The sequence below is a fragment of the Coccomyxa subellipsoidea genome, assembly GCF_000258705.1.
Source record: "Coccomyxa subellipsoidea C-169, whole genome shotgun sequence".
NCBI classification, from domain to species: domain Eukaryota; kingdom Viridiplantae; phylum Chlorophyta; class Trebouxiophyceae; family Coccomyxaceae; genus Coccomyxa; species Coccomyxa subellipsoidea.
The window spans coordinates 2,487,972-2,505,455 of record NW_005178042.1 but is presented as its reverse complement, the minus strand read 5'-3'; the positions used below and the strand labels follow the sequence as shown (position 1 = coordinate 2,505,455).

General features: G+C 52.9%; 5 protein-coding genes across 5 annotated transcripts; 4 read left to right on the top strand and 1 right to left on the bottom strand.

Moving 5' to 3' along the window:
• The first annotated feature begins 101 nt into the window (after positions 1-101).
• Positions 102-1,798, top strand: COCSUDRAFT_52190 (hypothetical protein). The gene is made up of 6 exons (XM_005652008.1): positions 102-279; positions 370-465; positions 578-662; positions 765-806; positions 938-1,021; positions 1,165-1,798. Exons 1-6 carry the CDS (start codon positions 229-231, stop codon positions 1,227-1,229), a joined length of 423 nt encoding a protein of 140 aa, XP_005652065.1. The 5' UTR covers positions 102-228; the 3' UTR covers positions 1,230-1,798.
• A 384-nt stretch (positions 1,799-2,182) lies between these two features.
• Positions 2,183-5,110, bottom strand: COCSUDRAFT_64270 (hypothetical protein; the record flags this gene model as incomplete). Its single annotated transcript, XM_005652007.1, has 9 exons — positions 4,824-5,110; positions 4,305-4,496; positions 4,006-4,155; positions 3,801-3,884; positions 3,582-3,674; positions 3,390-3,471; positions 3,062-3,216; positions 2,846-2,926; positions 2,183-2,740 (listed from the first exon to the last, which is right to left on the bottom strand). Exons 1-9 carry the CDS (start codon positions 5,034-5,036, stop codon positions 2,183-2,185), a joined length of 1,608 nt encoding a protein of 535 aa, XP_005652064.1. The 5' UTR covers positions 5,037-5,110.
• Positions 5,111-5,276: 166 nt separating this feature from the next.
• Positions 5,277-7,126, top strand: COCSUDRAFT_52189 (Sm-like ribonucleo protein). Its single transcript, XM_005652006.1, has 6 exons — positions 5,277-5,519; positions 5,685-5,783; positions 5,888-5,965; positions 6,059-6,098; positions 6,335-6,394; positions 6,798-7,126. The coding sequence occupies exons 1-6, from the start codon at positions 5,475-5,477 to the stop codon at positions 6,827-6,829; spliced, it is 354 nt and encodes a 117-aa protein (XP_005652063.1). The 5' UTR covers positions 5,277-5,474; the 3' UTR covers positions 6,830-7,126.
• Positions 7,127-8,610: 1,484 nt separating this feature from the next.
• On the top strand, positions 8,611-10,540 carry COCSUDRAFT_11458 (WD40 repeat-like protein; the record flags this gene model as incomplete). The annotated part of the gene is made up of 5 exons (XM_005652005.1): positions 8,611-8,737; positions 8,905-9,089; positions 9,287-9,463; positions 9,800-10,126; positions 10,298-10,540. Coding segments are annotated over 5 exons (1,059 nt in total), but the record flags the coding sequence as incomplete, so codon positions are not given.
• A 1,165-nt stretch (positions 10,541-11,705) lies between these two features.
• On the top strand, positions 11,706-14,840 carry COCSUDRAFT_52188 (cell division control protein 2-like protein B; the record flags this gene model as incomplete). Its single annotated transcript, XM_005652004.1, has 9 exons — positions 11,706-11,866; positions 12,189-12,306; positions 12,419-12,592; positions 12,720-12,857; positions 12,992-13,117; positions 13,347-13,462; positions 13,772-14,004; positions 14,231-14,312; positions 14,467-14,840. 7 exons carry the CDS (start codon positions 11,706-11,708, stop codon positions 13,854-13,856), a joined length of 918 nt encoding a protein of 305 aa, XP_005652061.1. The 3' UTR covers positions 13,857-14,004; positions 14,231-14,312; positions 14,467-14,840.
• Between the last annotated feature and the right edge of the window lie 2,644 nt (positions 14,841-17,484).

The following is a 17,484-nucleotide window of genomic DNA, read 5'->3' as shown; positions in this document are numbered from 1 at the left end:
GGCTTACAAATTGTTGCGAGCCTGGCCGTCGTTGAGATCAAAGATCACAACTACAGCGACTGTTACACAAGGGACATCGTCGCCTCCCTCAAGCCAAATCAAGATCTTATAGTTGGACCGAAATTATCAGCCTAGCTGAGGGTCATATCTAGAGGCTCTAATCGCCAAGTCTGTGAGAAGACATCAGGGGTACTTTCCCAGTAACACAATATTTGTTTAAATCCACCGATGGCAACGCATGATTTTCAAGAAGCTGAGACATCTCACGCCCCAGCAGAGGTGAGACAGTGATTTAACTATGTTGGAAAATAACTGGAAGGGGTCGACAAATAGAGGAGGGATACTGAGAGGCACCTGTGGTGCTTGCAGGTACTACCGTTAAATCGCATCAAAAAGCTGATGAAGGAAGAAGCTGATGTGAAGGCCGTGGCAGCAGATGCCAGCTATGCTGCAGCCAGAGCCACGGTATGCTGCCCTCTGTGCGAGGGGTATCATTGGAGTGCTGGACATCAAAACATTCCTTCAACTTCCTGATGAGCTTTCTGTGATCAATGACAATCTGCAACACCGCATGCAGGAGTTCCTTATTGAAGCGATGGCAGCGAGGGCATTCCAAGTTACGCTAGCAGAAAACAGAGACACAATCAGCTATGGTGATGTTGGTGAGTCACTGTAGAAGTCAAGACATGCGTTCACAGTACCTCTTTGTACTCGGTTCATGCCCTGCTTGCAATCTGTGCTTAACCTCGTCTGTGTGGATGTAGCAACTTCGGTGTCTCAATGGGCTGCAACAGAGTTTCTGAGAGGTAAGCGCTACATTCCTCCTGGTTTCTGAAGTGACTTTGCTGCCGTTTTTGTGCCAGACTTGCTGCATGCGCTGGTTGATCCTGTGCTGTCATCGCCTTTCTTCTCAGTAATTTTGTTTTCTCCTGAACAGACATTGTTCCTCAGAGAGTACCCTTGTCAGAGATCATCAAACGGCTGAGAACTTCGAATGAGCAGAGCCAAGCAGCCGGAAATGGTGCGCCATACAACGTCACCCAATAAATGCATCACACGCAATCACACCCACTCCATCAAAACCTATAATGCCAAGCATTTCCTCAGATCTGTGGTGTGGTTATGCTGCTGGTGTCACAAAGATGTGTCTTGTGTTATGGACAGGTGAGGTCATAGATGGAAAAGATGAAGTCATGCACACACCGAATGGCGGAATTGTGCAGTCCTGATTAGCAGAATTTCCATAATGGAAAAAGAGGAAATCTGGTCAGGGGTTTTACGAATGATGGAATGTGTGCTGAAAGATTGCGGTGGTCTGTTTCATCTGAATGCACCCCTTCGTACTATTTTATAAGCCAGCGATAGCCTGAGCCGGCCTTTAGGGGGAGAAGATTGCTCATTGGTTCGAGACATCGTATCACAGGGCATTGTCATAGAGCTGTGTATCTGCGTACATCTGTGCAGGGTGCCTCTCAGAAGGGTAGCGGTATACTTAGCCAATGTTTCTTGGAGCCGCCTGTCTGGCTGTTGAGCTCCTCTCAGAGGCTGCTGTACAGTCACATCGTGGACAAGTTGATCTGCTTCAAGGATTGTAGTTGTTTTTATCTCAGTTTTGTATATCCTCAGGGTGCATGGTCCCCTATAGATTCTTCATGCCTCCTGTGAACACTGCAGTGTTGGCATAGGATGCCAACTTGGCATTGCAATTGTCAATAGAATTTGAGGCCTAGGAAGATCCTGTGACTGGGCCTGATGTCTGTGTGGTTGCATCTTCAAGGTTTAAGTTTATATGCATCACATTGCTGCCATCAACGATTGAATCAATTGTGAAGCACTGTTGATGTCAAGACTTTACACGCACAGTCTAACGTTAGCACTTTTCCTTAGCTCCAGTGTAGATGGCAGCGATCTCAAACTCCATACTGCAGCCCAGACAGCACAACAAGAACACCCACAAGTGATTCCAAAAGTACACTGCACAACCGCGTGTCTGCAAAGCTCAGCTTGCAACACTCACTTAGGCTCTCCAACGTCAATTATTGAAGACAAGCAACGCGCCGCACCCTGCTGCTGCGCATCGGCATTTTGACAACCTCAAGTGCATGGTGTGGAAAGGCAATTGCAGCCTGGCAGCCAACCGCAGCTGGGATCCTGCAAAGATCATGACGCAGCAAGGCACTGCTCAGACAGCGGCGTAGGTCGGCTGGGGGCCGCCCGGAGGGCCTCGGCCGCGGCCACGGTTGCCGCCGCGTCCGCCGCGGCCGCCCCGGGAGGGCTCGCCAGATCCGCGCGGCCCCAGGTCGCCGCTCCCGCGGCCGGAGGGGGGTCCACCGCGGCCGCCGCGGGGGGGACCCCGGCCACCGCGCGCTTCCCGGGGGGGCCCGCCGCGGTACGAGCCGCCGCGGCCGCCGCGGTTCTGGCCCGGGCCCGGGCGGTCGCTGCGGGGCTCCGGGACGCCATTGGGCGCCTGCTGCACTGGGTAGCCGTTGGCCGCCTCCAGCTGGGGCATGGATGCCTGCGGCGCGGCGACAGGCTCGACGGGTGCGGGCAGGGTGTCTGTGTGGCCGGAGGGCGCGCTGTCCAGCACCTTGCTCTCGGTCATGAAGTTCAGCTGATGGGCCTGGTTGGCGGCGTCGGTGGGGTAGTGGGCGCCCTGGTCGACGGGGGGTGCAGGTGAAGCGTCCATCAGCGGGGCAAAGACAGCGTCCTGGTTCATGGGGAAGTAGTTGGCCTGGGACTCCTGAACACAATGAGAGACACTTAGCAGAGCGTCATGATGTGGACCCATAAACCTTGCTAGGTCTTTGAAAATCTCTCAAGAGAAGGCGAACTCAGTGCAGCGCACCTTGTACTCAGCAGGGGCAGACGAGAATCCGGTGACGAGGGGTGCAGAGTTGAGGGGCTGCACGTCAGGAGCAGAATAGATCTGCAGCACACCAGGAGAAGCGGTCATTGACCTTACTCTTACCATTGGTATCTTTGTTGCTCTGCCCAACAACAAATGCTCTGGCCAACAACAAACGCAACAGGGCCACAGTCAGATGGCAGATGAATTGCTTACCGGCTCGTCGTGGGCAGCATACATGCCGTTGCCAATGATGCCTGAACTGGCATCTGGCTGCTGCACCGGGTCTGTTGGCAGCTGCACCACCTGAGGCACGACTGTGATGTACCCCAGGCTCAGCACGCGCTCCAGACGCTCCGCAACATATGCAGCTGCAACAAATCATAACAAGTTGAAAACATGGGTCCCACTCGAATAAGGAATTTGTTTGCAAGGCATGAGAACCCACATTTGGTGCTGTTTGACCCTAGAAATACACATGTGGGGTCCAGATGTGCGAGCAGTCCTTCCAATTAGAAGGCATTAGGGTGTCTTCTTATCTCACCACTGGTATTCAGCAGAGGCAGCAGCTCTTCCGACCTTTCCAGGAATTTTGTCGCCAGCTCCTTGCAGTGTGCCAGTGAGTCCTGAACAGCCCAATACCCCGTCAATGGATCTTGCATGCGCACCATTAAAGATGCAAAGCAGTGGATGCGCATTCCATGCTGCAGATGTGGGACCTGCATGGTCAACGCACCTGATGACACAAAGTCTGGTTTGGAGAGCGCTGGATGATGAGCTGGCCCAGCTGAGAGATGAGGGTCAGGTCGTTGGAGGACAGGACAGCATCCTGGGCAACCACTTCAACACTCAGTCAATTTTGGTGGCCTCATTCAAGAAAACTTTGCGCGCACTGAACTGGGCCAAGATATAAATAGGAGAGGATGGTGAAGTCAGAAAGGTGGATGCTCTTTACCGGATTGCCCTCGTCATCGTAGTCATAGGATCGGCATGCACTGCGCTCCGACTGGTGCTGGTGAGAGCCATCGTCCAGAAAAAGCTGCATGGACAGACCTTCATGTCAAGAACCTGCAAATTGGATAGATCTGCCACAGACATTGCCACAGGGAAATCCACCCAAGGCAATGGAGGGAACGCTGTAGAGCACATGAGGTAATCACCATTGCAAAGTAGATGAGCTGGAGGAGGCGAGTGACAGCGCTGTCCACTCCTTCCCCACTCGGTGCAGCTTGGAGTTCTGCCAGTTGCTGCTTTGCCTCCGCTGCCTCTGCCTGCGCCGCTGCTGCAGAACGCTCTGTCGCAGCCTTGGCCTGCATGACATCTCCAATTAAGCAACCAGGCACGCATGTACACTCCAAATGCAGGCCCGACCGACATGCTTATCTGCAAGGCTCCGACTAAGCCGTGATTGTGCAGACGGCTAGGCAGACAAAGTGGGCCTGCATCCAGAACAGCTTACCTCTTCAAGAGCATCAATCTTACTGGCAGCTTCTTGCTCGGCAACCGCACGAGCAAACTTCTCTGCGGCGCTCTGGGCAGCTGCTTCGAGGGATGACCGCTCCTCCTGAAGAGCCTCCTTCAGCAGGGGAGTCAACCTCTCCAGCTCCTCAATGGTCCCAAGCACCTTGGCCTTCCCCCGCAGCACCTCTTCCTGCAACACAACCAAATGGCAATGCTATCTGCCCCCACTCGACAAACGTATGCACAATGACACACCATGGTGCACAGGTGGACTCATTCATCGGAAGTCACGATGAAAATCCAGTATTTGCAATTGATTGCCACCCTCAACAAGTGTACGTGTGGCAGCAAGCAAGCAAGATCTTGGGCCTGCATATCACTTGTGGGGCTTCCTGGTCCGTGGCCAGAGGAACGGCAGCGAGACACAGATGGCCTATTCGGGAGTGAATTGTAGACTGAATAAGTGTAATGAGCACTTAGCAGCCATAGGATGATGCGGGTATGCATAGTAATAGACCTGATCAGCATTGAGCGTCTTCCCGGCCGCCCTTGCGCTTTCGATCTCCTCAACGCGCTTGAGCTTCTTGTTGGCAGCCCGCAACCTCTTCGTGATGACTGTGAGCACAGGTCCTTCGCCATCCTTAGGGGCCTCCGAGATAGAACCAGGAGCCACAGGGGCATCATCACCATTCTGAGTTTTGTTCGCCTTGTTCTCCTTGGCTTTAGCCATGACCTAGCAACTGGCTGACACGATTTGCTACGAAAGAGAGGCTTGATCAAGAAAGTGAGACGATTCAAAAGCACACTTTGCAGATTGCACTTTCAAGGAAATTTCCTGTGGAAGAGGAACCCTGCTGGCTATATAATTCTGTCCCTCGATTTCTCTAAAGTTCAGGGGTTTGAAAGCAGGGCACGCTTCACCAGATGGCTGAAACTGTGACGATATAGATGTAAATAGCTCTGGAGAGGACAAAATCATCAATCAATATTGTGTGTTCCAGATTCCTGGTCATTCTCGTACCCTGCGTTCTCTAATTTAGTTGACCTGTTCAGCAGCAATCGTTACTTTCGGAGCCATAGGAGATCTGTAATTGCAATCGAAGGAGACTTTGTTTCTCATCACTCAACTCTTTCTCCTGGAAAGAGTCTAGAGCTGCAGCAGTTTTAGATGTTGCCATTGCTTCTTCTCAAAACAGCACAGAAACACCCTGTGGTAAGCCATTGTCTATTTCTCGGTCCTGGTTTGTTTTGGCTTGGAAAGATGTTTGGTAATTGTGTTTACTCTTATATTCCGATCGCTCGTGTGCTTCACTCTCTGGTGTTCAAACATGTTCATGTTCAGTTCATACATGTTTTGACGTCAAAACTTCTGATGCAGCTGGTAGAGCTTAAAAATGGAGAGACTTACAATGGTCACATGGTCCAGTGCGACAGTTGGATGAATGTACATCTCAGAGAAGTTATCTGCACATCAAAGGTGAAATCATTTATGATATGGAAGCTTCATACGCCGTGTTGCTGATCCTTGAGCTTTGCCAGGATATTGTTGAGAGTCTGATGCATCTGTTGCTGCACAAACAGGATGGAGACAGGTTCTGGAGAATACCTGAAACCTACATCAGAGGCAACACAATCAAGTATCTGCGAGTACCAGATGAGGTATGGGCTGGCTTGATGCTGGCAACCTCCTGGACTCTGCTGGACTCTCCTGGACTAGCCAGATCAATCCACTGACATTGTCTTCTGATTTAGGTCATTGACAAGGTGAAGGAGGAGAATTACAAGCGCGACGGTGCGTCTCCTTTGCATCATGATTGTTCCACATTGCAAGTGTCTTGAAAGCGTTCCTGCATGTCGCCGCCGTGGTGTGATTGCAATCTCCTGGATTAGGAAATGTTTGCATTTTTTACGCACTCTATTGAGACTGCGAGGCAGCTTTTCACCTTACTCTGGCGCTGCGCTGACGTTCATGCATGCATGTTGCGTGCTGTTGACCCTGCTGAATCGCAGCTGCTGTGTGTGCAACAGAGAAGCGCCCGGCCATGGCTCGTGGCAGAGGGAGGGGCAGGGGTCCTGGAGGACGAGGCGATGGGCAGCCTGGAGGCGGCCGCGGTGGTGCACCCGGCAGGGGTAAGTTGTTTCCTACTCTTTCTGTTACCCAGGGTCCAAAATTCTTATCTGGCAAGGGATCGTGAGGCCAGCGGCCATAGCCATGCTGCTGGAATCCCCGATTCCAGTTGTTGACTGGGAACCAGTGAGTCTTGTTTACTACTCTTCTCGTATCTTATTTGGCATGCTGCACCAATGCAGTAGTCCTTGCCGATTGCTTATAGTATCGATTTCCCTGTTGTGCAACGGCAACTCTCTTTTTACCCTATGTGGGTCTCACCCCATGCTTGACAGATGATGACAGGTGATACACCTGATTTAATCTTTGTTAGTGCTTGTCTTGCGCAGGGGGCCGAGGGAGAGGACGAGAGTAGGATTGTCGAAGAGTTGTTGCAGACATTTTCTCCTCTGTAGGGCAGCCATTGCATTGTGTAGGCTCGCCAGACTTCTTTAGCAGCCATTTTTGCAGAGCTGCAAAGATACATGGGCTGGGCAGAGATGTACAGTACCATGATGGCACATGTTAATGGTCCAAGGTGTTCATATCTTGTGCGCTGGACATGTGGTTATAGTGACACTGACTTTCCAAGCTGGGTTGGTTCTATTGGTTCTAGCATTCATACTCTTGGAGTACTACTTAATACTACATAGTATGCCAGGAGGTGCCGTAGCGGGCCCGGGTATGATGGCCTGTAACATCCTTTTTATTGGAAGCTCCCTGTGCCAAATTCATGTTGGACCTTGGGCTGATGTCAACAACATCATGATGCATCATACCCTGTGACATCTGTCAGATCGCCGAAATTATGAAGCGGGACTTCCTATTGCTGAAAGGCAAGTAGCTATAGGCCTGTTGGCCGCCCACCGCGGCGCTGTCATGTCACTGTGGCATCAGGATCGACCTGGATATTCGTCAATCAAGTGTGCTCAATGCCCATGCCATGTGGCCCACGGAGGACTCGCATGTCACATGGCACGGTGCCGCACTGCGTGACGGTGCTGCCGGCGCTGTTATCTAGCCATTTCGCGGTGTAATTAAATCCAAATTAGTCTTGGGATTGTGATTGTCATAATTAGCAAACTGAGAGAGATTGCTTCAATTTGGCAAAAAAAAATCCCTTCATCACACATGCATGTGGCCGCCAAACGGCCCAAACATAGGCTCAAATCTCATGCTCTCGGAAGTTGCTCCCGGAAAGAATTCGGTCGCCGCTTTGAGATATATTTGTTTTCGATTTTCCTTGTCCATTGATTGAAGATCCCGCAGATCTTTACAGACAGAAGTTGAAAGGCCAAGGTCTTCGCAACAGCAGTAGAGCTGGGACACTGGTGAAAGTTTACTCTTCAACATCCACCACAGTTACCGATCAAGGAAAGAAAACCAGATCAAAGCATCGTCCTTGTTTGGCCAAATGGCACGGCCAGTGCCCAAGAAAGCAAGCAGAGGGGGTATCACGAAAGCCGGTAAAGGCAAAAAGAGGCGTGCAGACACCCTTGAAGACAAAAGAAATGACTTCTTCCTGGATGAGGACAAAGCAGACCACGATGAAATTGATGCTGATGAAAGTGACGAGGCGGAAGAAACAGCAGATCAGAAGCGTCTTCGCGTCGGTAAGACAGCATGCCTCAGATCACAGTATCATTGATCTGGAACTTCCTTTGCCCTTCAGAAGATGGCGTTGAAGTATTCCGCAAATGAGCACACATCACGGACGTTGCAGGCAAGGAATTGCTGGAGAGAATGCGCAGAGCGGCCGCAGAAACAGGTATGTGCTGGGACCTGGTTTCATGTGATTATAGCAAGTTCTTTGGAGGCATCCATTCAGACTCTATATGTCACTGCAGATGAAGATGAGGCAGAAGATGAGCACAACGCTATCTCTGAACAGCTGCACCAGCAGAACATGCAGGTAATTCTGTCATCAGAAGGCATGTGCATGGCACTTCATATTTGATGCCAAGGCAATGAAGGCATGTTGCTGTTGTTCTGTAGAGCATGGGTCGTCTCCAGCGAAAGATTGCAGCCAAGATCCGTCTGCCAGACTTGCGGCATTTAAGCTCTGCTGAGGCTAGCACAAGCGGACGGCTGACAAGATGTCACAGGTCTGTCCAAAGAGCTCAAACTCTCATCACATGCGTTTCACTCCTGTTTACATTGCGGCACTCGATGGGTTGGAAGGTCCCTCTGATGCACTGTGCTCCACAGGCTTCCAGTGACAGCTCTCGCAGTCACTGCGGATGACTGTACAGCGTTCTCAGTGTCGAAGGATGGATCCATCTTCCAGACTGACATTGAGTCTGGGAAAAGGTATGCATGTGCTTGTGCCACCCTTGATTTCATTCATTCGTATGCAACTGCTGCCTGCAAACATGATGACAGTAAGACCCCCACAGGGGCCACCATGCCGTGGAAACTGTCCCATGATGGGAAATAATAAAGTGTGGGGCCGTCATGCGTTTTGGCAGGGTGAGGTTTGACGTGGAGCGAGCAGACGACGCCGTCAAGGACACAGCCGATACTGGCCCGCCAGAGTGGGTGAAAAAGGGCCCCCGCAAGGCCGGCCGCAACTCGCTCCTGGCTGCTGCTGTGAGCGACGATGGGCGCTACCTGGCAGTGGGTGGCGGCGACAAGCGCGTGCATGTCTGGGATGTGCGCAGCCGCGAGCACATCCAGGTGCGCCAGAGCACCACCTGCCAAGCCTGCTGCTCTTGCGGCACTTTCCATATTGACACGCAGCCTTCCCTATTTCATCCACTGCCGTTGCAAACAGTGCTAGGGTGGGCAGAAAGGGCTGCGCAAGGAGCGAGAAATTTTCAAGTACTTTTGCCAAGATCTTGGCAGTGTGATGCATTTTCCTGGTGGATGCGCAGGGCTTCCCGGGCCACAGAGATATTGTGTCGGGGCTGGCCTTCCGCCAGGGCACCCACGAGCTCTTCAGCGCCTCCTTTGACCGCTCGGTCAAGACATGGAGCTTGGACGATCGCGCGTATGTGGACACTCTGCTGGGGCACCAGAGCGAAGTGCTGTCAATAGACTTACTCCGGCAGGTCATTCCCCGACTCTCTTTGTCGCACACCAGCGCCAGGTGCAGAAGCAATCTGCCAGAGACGAGAATTGTGTATTATAGATCTGTTGAATGCCTGGAATCTCCCACAGACTCCCTCCAAAACCTTGTGAGCTCCTCCACCCAGTGTCTGTGCAGAGGCCAAATGCCAGGTATTTACACCTGCAATGCTTACTACATGGAATTCAGTAAATCACGGAGGTGAAGAAGATATACAGTATAGGGGGCTAGTGCTCGACAACCTCTTCTCAGACACCTTGGGCAAGCACATGTGCCAGGCTCTGTGCTGCTTCTGATGCATGTCGGCTGCTGCGCGCAGGAGAGGGCGGTGACGGCAGGCCACGATCACACCTGCAGGGTGTGGAAGGTGCCGGAGGAGTCGCAGCTGATCTTCAGGTCGCACGCACCGGCCGTGGACTGCGTGCGCTACATCACAGGCACACAGTGGCTCAGCGGCGCCTCGGACGGCTCCCTGGCAGTTTGGAGCCAGATGAAGAAGCGCCCAGTCAGCGTGATCCGCGGCGCCCACAGACCTCCGACGAACGGCGCAGACGCAGATGACGCGGCGGCGGGTGCCGGCACCATCGGCGGCGACGCTGCGTCCTGGGTGCAGTCTGTTGCAGTGTGCCACGGCAGCGATCTGGTGGTGAGCATCCTGAATCCAACACCACCTTCTCTCTCTCTCTGTACATGTCTTGATGCTGACCTTCGGTCTATTCCCCACGGCCGCAAGAGAGCACGCCTGGATTTCATCTCTGCCGCATGTGCTGAGCAGAGTAGAAGGATCAAAGATTGAGGGGAACACCTTGCACTGCAGGCGAGTGGGGCAGCTGACGGGGTCATCCGGCTGTGGGCGGTCCAAGAGGGGCACACAGGCGTGCACAACCTTTCGCCGATAGGCGGCCTCCCCGCCAGGGGCTTTGTGAATTCCCTCCACATTGCGCGCAGCGGCCGCTTCGTGCTGGCTGGCATGGGCCAAGAGCCCCGCCTGGGGCGCTGGTCACGTGATGGCCTTGCCAAGAACGGCCTCCTGCTGCACCAGCTGAGCTTGGAGGACTGAATGATATCGGTGCTTGTGAAAACATGCTTCAAAGTTACTGTTCTTTGAAACGCAAATTGGTAGATAATAGACTAAACTAGTTGCAACACTCATGAGCTGATGCTGATCAATGTAATAATGATTGCTTTGCGTTGCAACTTGCTCATGTAAGTATCATGATGGCACTAGTGCTGCACGATTGTGACGATGAAAGCAGGACCACTCAGTGCAGTGACAGGCTCCAGTGGCACTGTGTTGTCATTGATGTCACGATTTTGACCAATGGCAGCATGATGCTCGCCAGGCAGGTCCCTTCGCCACTGGAGCCGGCATGTACTTTGCCGCTGGGGCTGCCGTGCGGCATGCGCATGCATGCAGTACTATGACACTTGCCGTGAGGGTCTGAACTATCCACCAAGATGTGTGATGCAAGAATGGGCGCTGCATCGGCTCCCTGTGGCCCGCCTTTATGACTTTAGTCAGCATAACGCGGCTGGCTGTGTGCATTGGAAAGGCATGTGACCCGGCCAGCTCGGTGCAGGGGGGACCTCTGGCATTTTGCTGCATCTGCGAAATGTCTGAGGCGCAATCACATGCCTCCCTGAAGTCAGGAGTCAGGAGGCAAATTGAATGTCAGACAGGAAGTCTCTGGTCTAAAGCGCCATCCCTGCCGCGCTGATGCCGTCTCACGATCGCCGATCAGCAACCTCCTGATGGCAGCGGAGGAAGGCCCATCCAAGCGCTGCAAGGCGCTTGTGGAACTGCTCCGCACAGTAGATGGTCTCCTGACGGACTTCTCATCCGACATCAACCAGGTCCTGGCGCCGATCGTGGAACACGCCCTGCAGGAGAGTGAGGGCGATGTGGCTCTGCCGGCCGTCCTGCATTCATTCGGCTGGGAGAACGGCCGCTTCACGCACCCTGTGGACATTCGAGCGCTCAGCAGCCGGCTGAAGGCGCTCATGTTCCACGGGCTGCAGGAGAAAGGCAAGGGCTCCTATGCCGTCGTGTATAAGGTGGGATTGGCGGCCAGCCGCTCTCCTAAATTGATGCGCTGCGCTTGCTGCCTCGTTGACTGATCCTTCCAGCGCACACTAAATTTTTTTTCTATGTAAAGAAAGGGCATTGACAAGGGGCTGTCCGAGCCACGGTCGTGAGATATTGTTGTGATGGGTGGGGTCGGCTCATGGTAGGGTATGTGCGCCTTTTTCAGGCGCGGGACAGGGTCACAGGTGAAGTCATCACGCTGAAGAAGTTGAAGATGGAGAGGGAGGGGGAAGGCGTTCCTGGGAATGCCATCCGAGAGATCGCCCTGCTGAAGGAGCTGCAGCACCCGAATATCGTGAGGTGAGCAAGCGCTGGGCAAGCGAATTACCGATCTCGAGCTCGATGCTGCCTCTAATAGGCACTGTACGTCGATGAGGAGCTTGCGAAGTGTACGACAAGGTTTATTCTACTGGGTGCACACTTGACCTGTCATCCCCCATGGAGAGTGCTCTGCAGCGATCCTGCACGGTCTCGACCTTGGAAACGCCTTTGTTTCTCCTTAAGGTCTTGAGTCCGTATTCTCAGCTGCCAAAGGGGGTCAGGTGGTCTCTACCAGTCCATGCGTGCAGGGCTAAAATCATGCAGACCAGCCTACTGACATTGCATTGCTGCATCCGCACAGATTGAGGGATGTCCTGTGGGACAATTGCCGGCTGTACCTCATCATGGACTATGTGGAGCTGGACCTGCGCGAGCACATGGACAAAAATCCTGAAAGCTCTGACCTCGACAACGTCAAGGTGGGTGGCAGACCACTTGCCAGGCTGAGCTCCTGTTGGTGCCTCATTCATGATTGGCAGATGCATTGTCGATGGAGCAAAGCACTGACTGCTGCGCTGTGCCTGCATGCAGTCGTACGTGTACCAGATCCTGAAGGCAATGCAGTTCTGTCACGCGCACCGAGTCCTGCACCGCGATCTGAAGCCACAGAATATTCTCATCGACCGAGCCTCCAGCACCATCAAGGTGGCAGACTTCGGCTTGGCACGCTGCTTCACACCGCCCATTCGCCCTTACACACATGAGGTGAGGTGCCCTTCCTCAATTGTGCAAGAGGTTGAACATGCAGAACCATATACATGCTCCCCTCCTTCCAGACGTTTTCATGTCTTGTGATTCCAGGGTGGGACGGAGGTCTTTCTGCTGTGCACAGGTGGTGACACTGCTCTACAGGGCGCCTGAGATCCTGCTGGGCTCCCAGCTGTATTCCACACCCGTGGACATGTGGAGCATCGGTTGCATCTTTGCAGAGCTGGTGAATGGAACCCCCATCTTCCTGGGAGACTCCGAGGTCTGCCACCTCTCAAGACTCACTGAGCCTCACGTGGCACACCCTGCATGCTCCCAGACTTCATGAGGCAGACAGCAACATACCAGCAGACTGTAAATTGAGTTCAAGGCCGTGAGTGGCATTGCTGCACGCAGATCGGGCAGCTGTTCAAGATCTTTGAGGTGCTGGGAACGCCGACGGACAACGTGTGGGGCGGCGTGACCAACATGCCGGACTGGCAGGCGCAATTTCCCCAGTGGCCGCAGCAGGACCTCGCGCAGGTGATTCACTGCATGCCTCCATGTCCAACTGCCGGCACCATAAGGCAGGAGACAATCCCCAAAGTACATGAGCATACAGCATCACCAATATGGCATACACATTTGCCCTGTCATGCAGGGTCCATGCCATGCGGTGTTCATGGTGTCGTAGATGCCGTGTTGAACAAATGAGAATGCAAAGGGGGAAGACTTGAAGGGGACATCATCATGTGCCTTCCTGAATGTGCAGGTGGTGCCTCGGCTGGACCCAGAGGGCGTGGACCTGCTGCGCCAGATGCTGGAGTATGACCCCCAGAAGCGCATCACAGCCAAACGCGCGCTCCAGCACCCCTACTTTGCAGATTTGCGCGAGGCCGAAGCACGGGAGGGCGCCTGCTTGGATCAGCCGAGTGCGCTGGCGGATCAAAACCTGTCTACAGAGAGCAAGGGAAAGAGAGTGCCTCCAGGTGCTCCATCCCTTCCCAATGGAGCTGTGGCATGCAGGAGTACATTTTTTCAGCGGTCGATGCTTTGGAAACAGGTTTCTGGGAGTGCAAACGTCTTGCAATATGTCCAATGCCCTTGGCACAGGGCACGGGACAGCTGCTAAGTGTCATTTTGCTGTTCAAATATTGAGCAAGACCTGTGCTTGATGGCATGCATGTGTCTGCGCAGTGACAGAGGCCAGGCACAAGAATGCCGAGCTGGAGCTGGAGGCAATGGCAGAGGTGCTCGCAGATCAGCCAATGCCGCAGAGTGAGCCGATGCATGGCGAGGAAGGTCTCACAGCGCATGACAGTCCACTTCCTGGTCTGGATAGGCCCATGCATGACCGTGGGAGCTCCATGTCTGATGCAGAGAACAGCCCAGTCGGAGGAGTGCCAGGCAACGCGGCAAAGAGGCTGCAGGTGAGCTTGCCTCCCTTACTGCTGCCCAATTTTGTCTGGGCCCATTACCATATGGGCTAATAAAGTACTCTGCCATGCATCACCTGAGTCCGATGCGCTCAAGATGTCCCTGGGTCATCACCACCTGGGAAGACAGAAAAGTCTTCCATGTGTTGCTTGCAATGCGTCACGAGTATAACACTTGTTGGATGGAGAATGAAAAGCATATTTTGTTGCCTTGCTGCAGGGTGAAGAAGCAGAGCCGCTGAGGGAACCGCTTGCGCAGCTGAGCGTTGCTTCTCCCACCACACGCAAACGCACTTCATCAGGTCCGCCCACCAAGGCAGCAGACTGCAAGTGAGAAGCAGCTCTAGCACAGCGCCATGTTCTATCATGGAAATTATTTTGCCATTATTGCACAAGCCTGCATTCACATGGCATGCAGATGTCTCTCCTGAATAGCATGTGTTTCATGGGTTGCAGACTGAGGGCTCCCCCTACTCTGCCCTACATCGCTTCACAAGGCAGCACCATGCAACAGGAGCACCAGCAGGACTTCCAATGTACAAGGCAGAGTCAACCTTTGAAATCTGGTCTGGATTCTTGAATTTGCCACTGTTCGGGTCCTGGTGTCATGTACCATGTTCCAGCATGTCGGACTGGGCAGTAGACGTCCACAAAATGTGTGCTATGCTCTGTTTATACGTATTTTTGTTATCTCACCAGTGCAGCTTCACCACCCGTCATGCGGATTCAGATCGCAGAAAGCCCTTCCTGGGTGTTTCGTGTTCCTCAATTTGATTGCAGTGCCCAATAAGGCGCGCTTGCAACGAACTACTGGCAAGTGCGGGAGGATGCAGAAACAGCAGCTTGATCTCCGTCAGATTAGTGGTAGTTATTTGTTTTCTAGAAGATGCTGATCTACCTCACTCCTGCAAGTTGGCAAGACGCAAAGATTACATCATGATTTAGAGTGCGCAGATGGGGTCACGATGAAATTGTCTGGAGTGGTGGAGCCCTGAAATGCTCACCAAGTAGAATTAGATGCTGAAAGCTAGGATCTGGTGATTGTGTGGATGCTAGACAGATATGTCTTCAGAGCAGGTGCAGTTAGTGACATTCCCCTATGGCCGTGTAGCCTTTTCGCCGGCTTCAAGATGCGCCATTTCTTGAAGCGGGATGCGCTCCTGCTGTGCATAGGAGTATACAAGATTTTGACCTTTTGCTTTTGGTCTGATCGCAATGCTCTTGCATGAAAACTTTGTCCAGCCTGTGCTGGTTGAAACACGAGTGACTTTTTTGCATGGCTTGAGGGAAGCATCGTGATGTGTGGTGGATGATGGAGGGTCAGGATAGCAAGTCACTGTCAGGTCACATTAGTCAGCTGAGAGAATGATGTCACTCAGAGAGCAAGGAAGACTGGCAGGTAGACAGGCAGGCACTGGGAAAAGTTCAGGTGAGTTTCGGTATGCAGATGATGCTCAATATTAATATGGTGAACATTCAATCAAATTTGGTGAGGTGGCACGGGTCCAGATGATGTCCAGTTTCGTCTGCAAATGTTTTCATTACGATGCTGCGTTGCATTTGCAGAGAGGTGTGCCCCTGTGGAAAATGCGAGTGAAGGGTTCTGGAAATTTTGCAATAGATGTGATCACAGCTGAAGAGGTGTATCTGTACATGTCTGCATTACTTGCAGCAAGTTTGGGCTGCATGTAGCTGATGGATTGCGGGACGCCTGCAAGTCCAAGTGTTGCTGTGATCGTCATGGCTCCAACCAAGTCTGTAAATGCCACTTGAAGCGTTCCCAGTAGTACTACTTTGCTGAGCACGCGCAAAACTAGGTAAATTTATTGAACCGTCCCCAGGAAGCAATCATTGATGATGTAGCTGGACCCTGATTCAAACATGTGCCCAACGGCATGTTGAAGCTTCTGGGTAGCGGGAGCTAAACTCGGAAGGAAGGAAGGAAGGAAGATTACATCACTCCAGCCGCCTAGGGCTGATTGGATGAACTGGCAGCATCCAAATAATCAAAACAATCCATCACAAAATGTGCAACACCAACAATGTCCAACTGCCACATGAATTGCTGCATCGTCACAATGGCTGCACCAAACAGCCCAGGATATCTGTCCCGAACAGATTGCAAGGCAGGGCACTCAAACACAAGGTGGCGCTCATCCCCAATAACCTGCTGGGCACAACGCATGCACAAACGCTGGGGCCGGGGAATCCTTGCCCAGCGGCCCGAGACATTGGGCAGACTATGACAACCCATCCTGAACTTCAACAGTATACGCAAGCAACGGGCACTCAAAGGCTGCTGTAAGAGCTGGCAAGGGTGGCGCACACAAGCTGGCCTAGCAAACCATCTGTGATATGTACACAAGGTGGCATTGCTGGACGGGCAGGTCCTAGGGCAAATGTCAATGTCATCCCAAACCTGCAGTGCTTGCGCATCTAGCAGCTGCATCACAGCATCAACTTCCACAGGAACAAGGGTGTCAAACCGAATAACAAACTCATACCCAATTCGGCGCAAGCCCCGCATGAAGGCCCAAGCCCAATTCTTAACATTACGGGTTATGGCATCCCAACAATCATCAAGGGCCACTTGCCTGTGAAAATTATTTGCAGGCAAGGCAGCCAAATTGTTCCAGAACTTGATAATGCGCCGCCACCACACACAATCAAGGGTCTGCTGATTCAACTCCTTAAGCAAGATGGCACCATGCACAGAGGTGGGGACGCCAGCAATGTCTCTCAGAATTTTCAGGTGAGAGGAGGCCAAGGCAGCCCGGCCCCGCCGGCTGTCGCCACCAGGAAGGCTGCGCAGGCCCCACACCTCACAACCGTAGGAGGCAGTCGGCGGCACACATGCATCATATAGGCGCAACAACAGGCCAGCTGACATGCTGCAATGCAACTTCCCATATTGCTGCTTGAGCTGTGCCCACACACCCCACATGTTCCTGTGAAGCTTGCCAAAGGTGAGATTAATGCCTTGGGCACCGTCAAAAAGGGCACCCAGGTACTCAAACTGCTGAACCCAATGTAAAGGCGCACCACCACAAAGCCATTGAAAAGGTCCTGGCAAACTTGAAGAGAACACCACAATCTTTGTTTTGTCAACACTGATGACCATTCCCGTTTGTTCACAAAACTCAGCAGCTGCATCAATCAAGCGTTGCAAATGAGCAGGTGTGGTGGCGAGCAAAGCAAAGTCATCGGCATAGCCTAGATCTGGTACACAACTGCCAGGACGCAACTGCGGGCCAACCCCAGGGCACCTCTGCAGCAAGTGCCTGTGCAGGCCATCTGCAAACAAGCCAAACAGCGTTGGGCTAAGGGGGCAACCCTGCTTCAATCCTGTCTCAGAGGGCAAACTAGGACCCTTCCTGCTCCCAATCTTAATGGCAACCGTAGAATTGGCATACAAAGACTGAATGGCAGAGAGCAGGTGGCCATCAATGCCCAGGCGACGCAGACTCTCCCAGA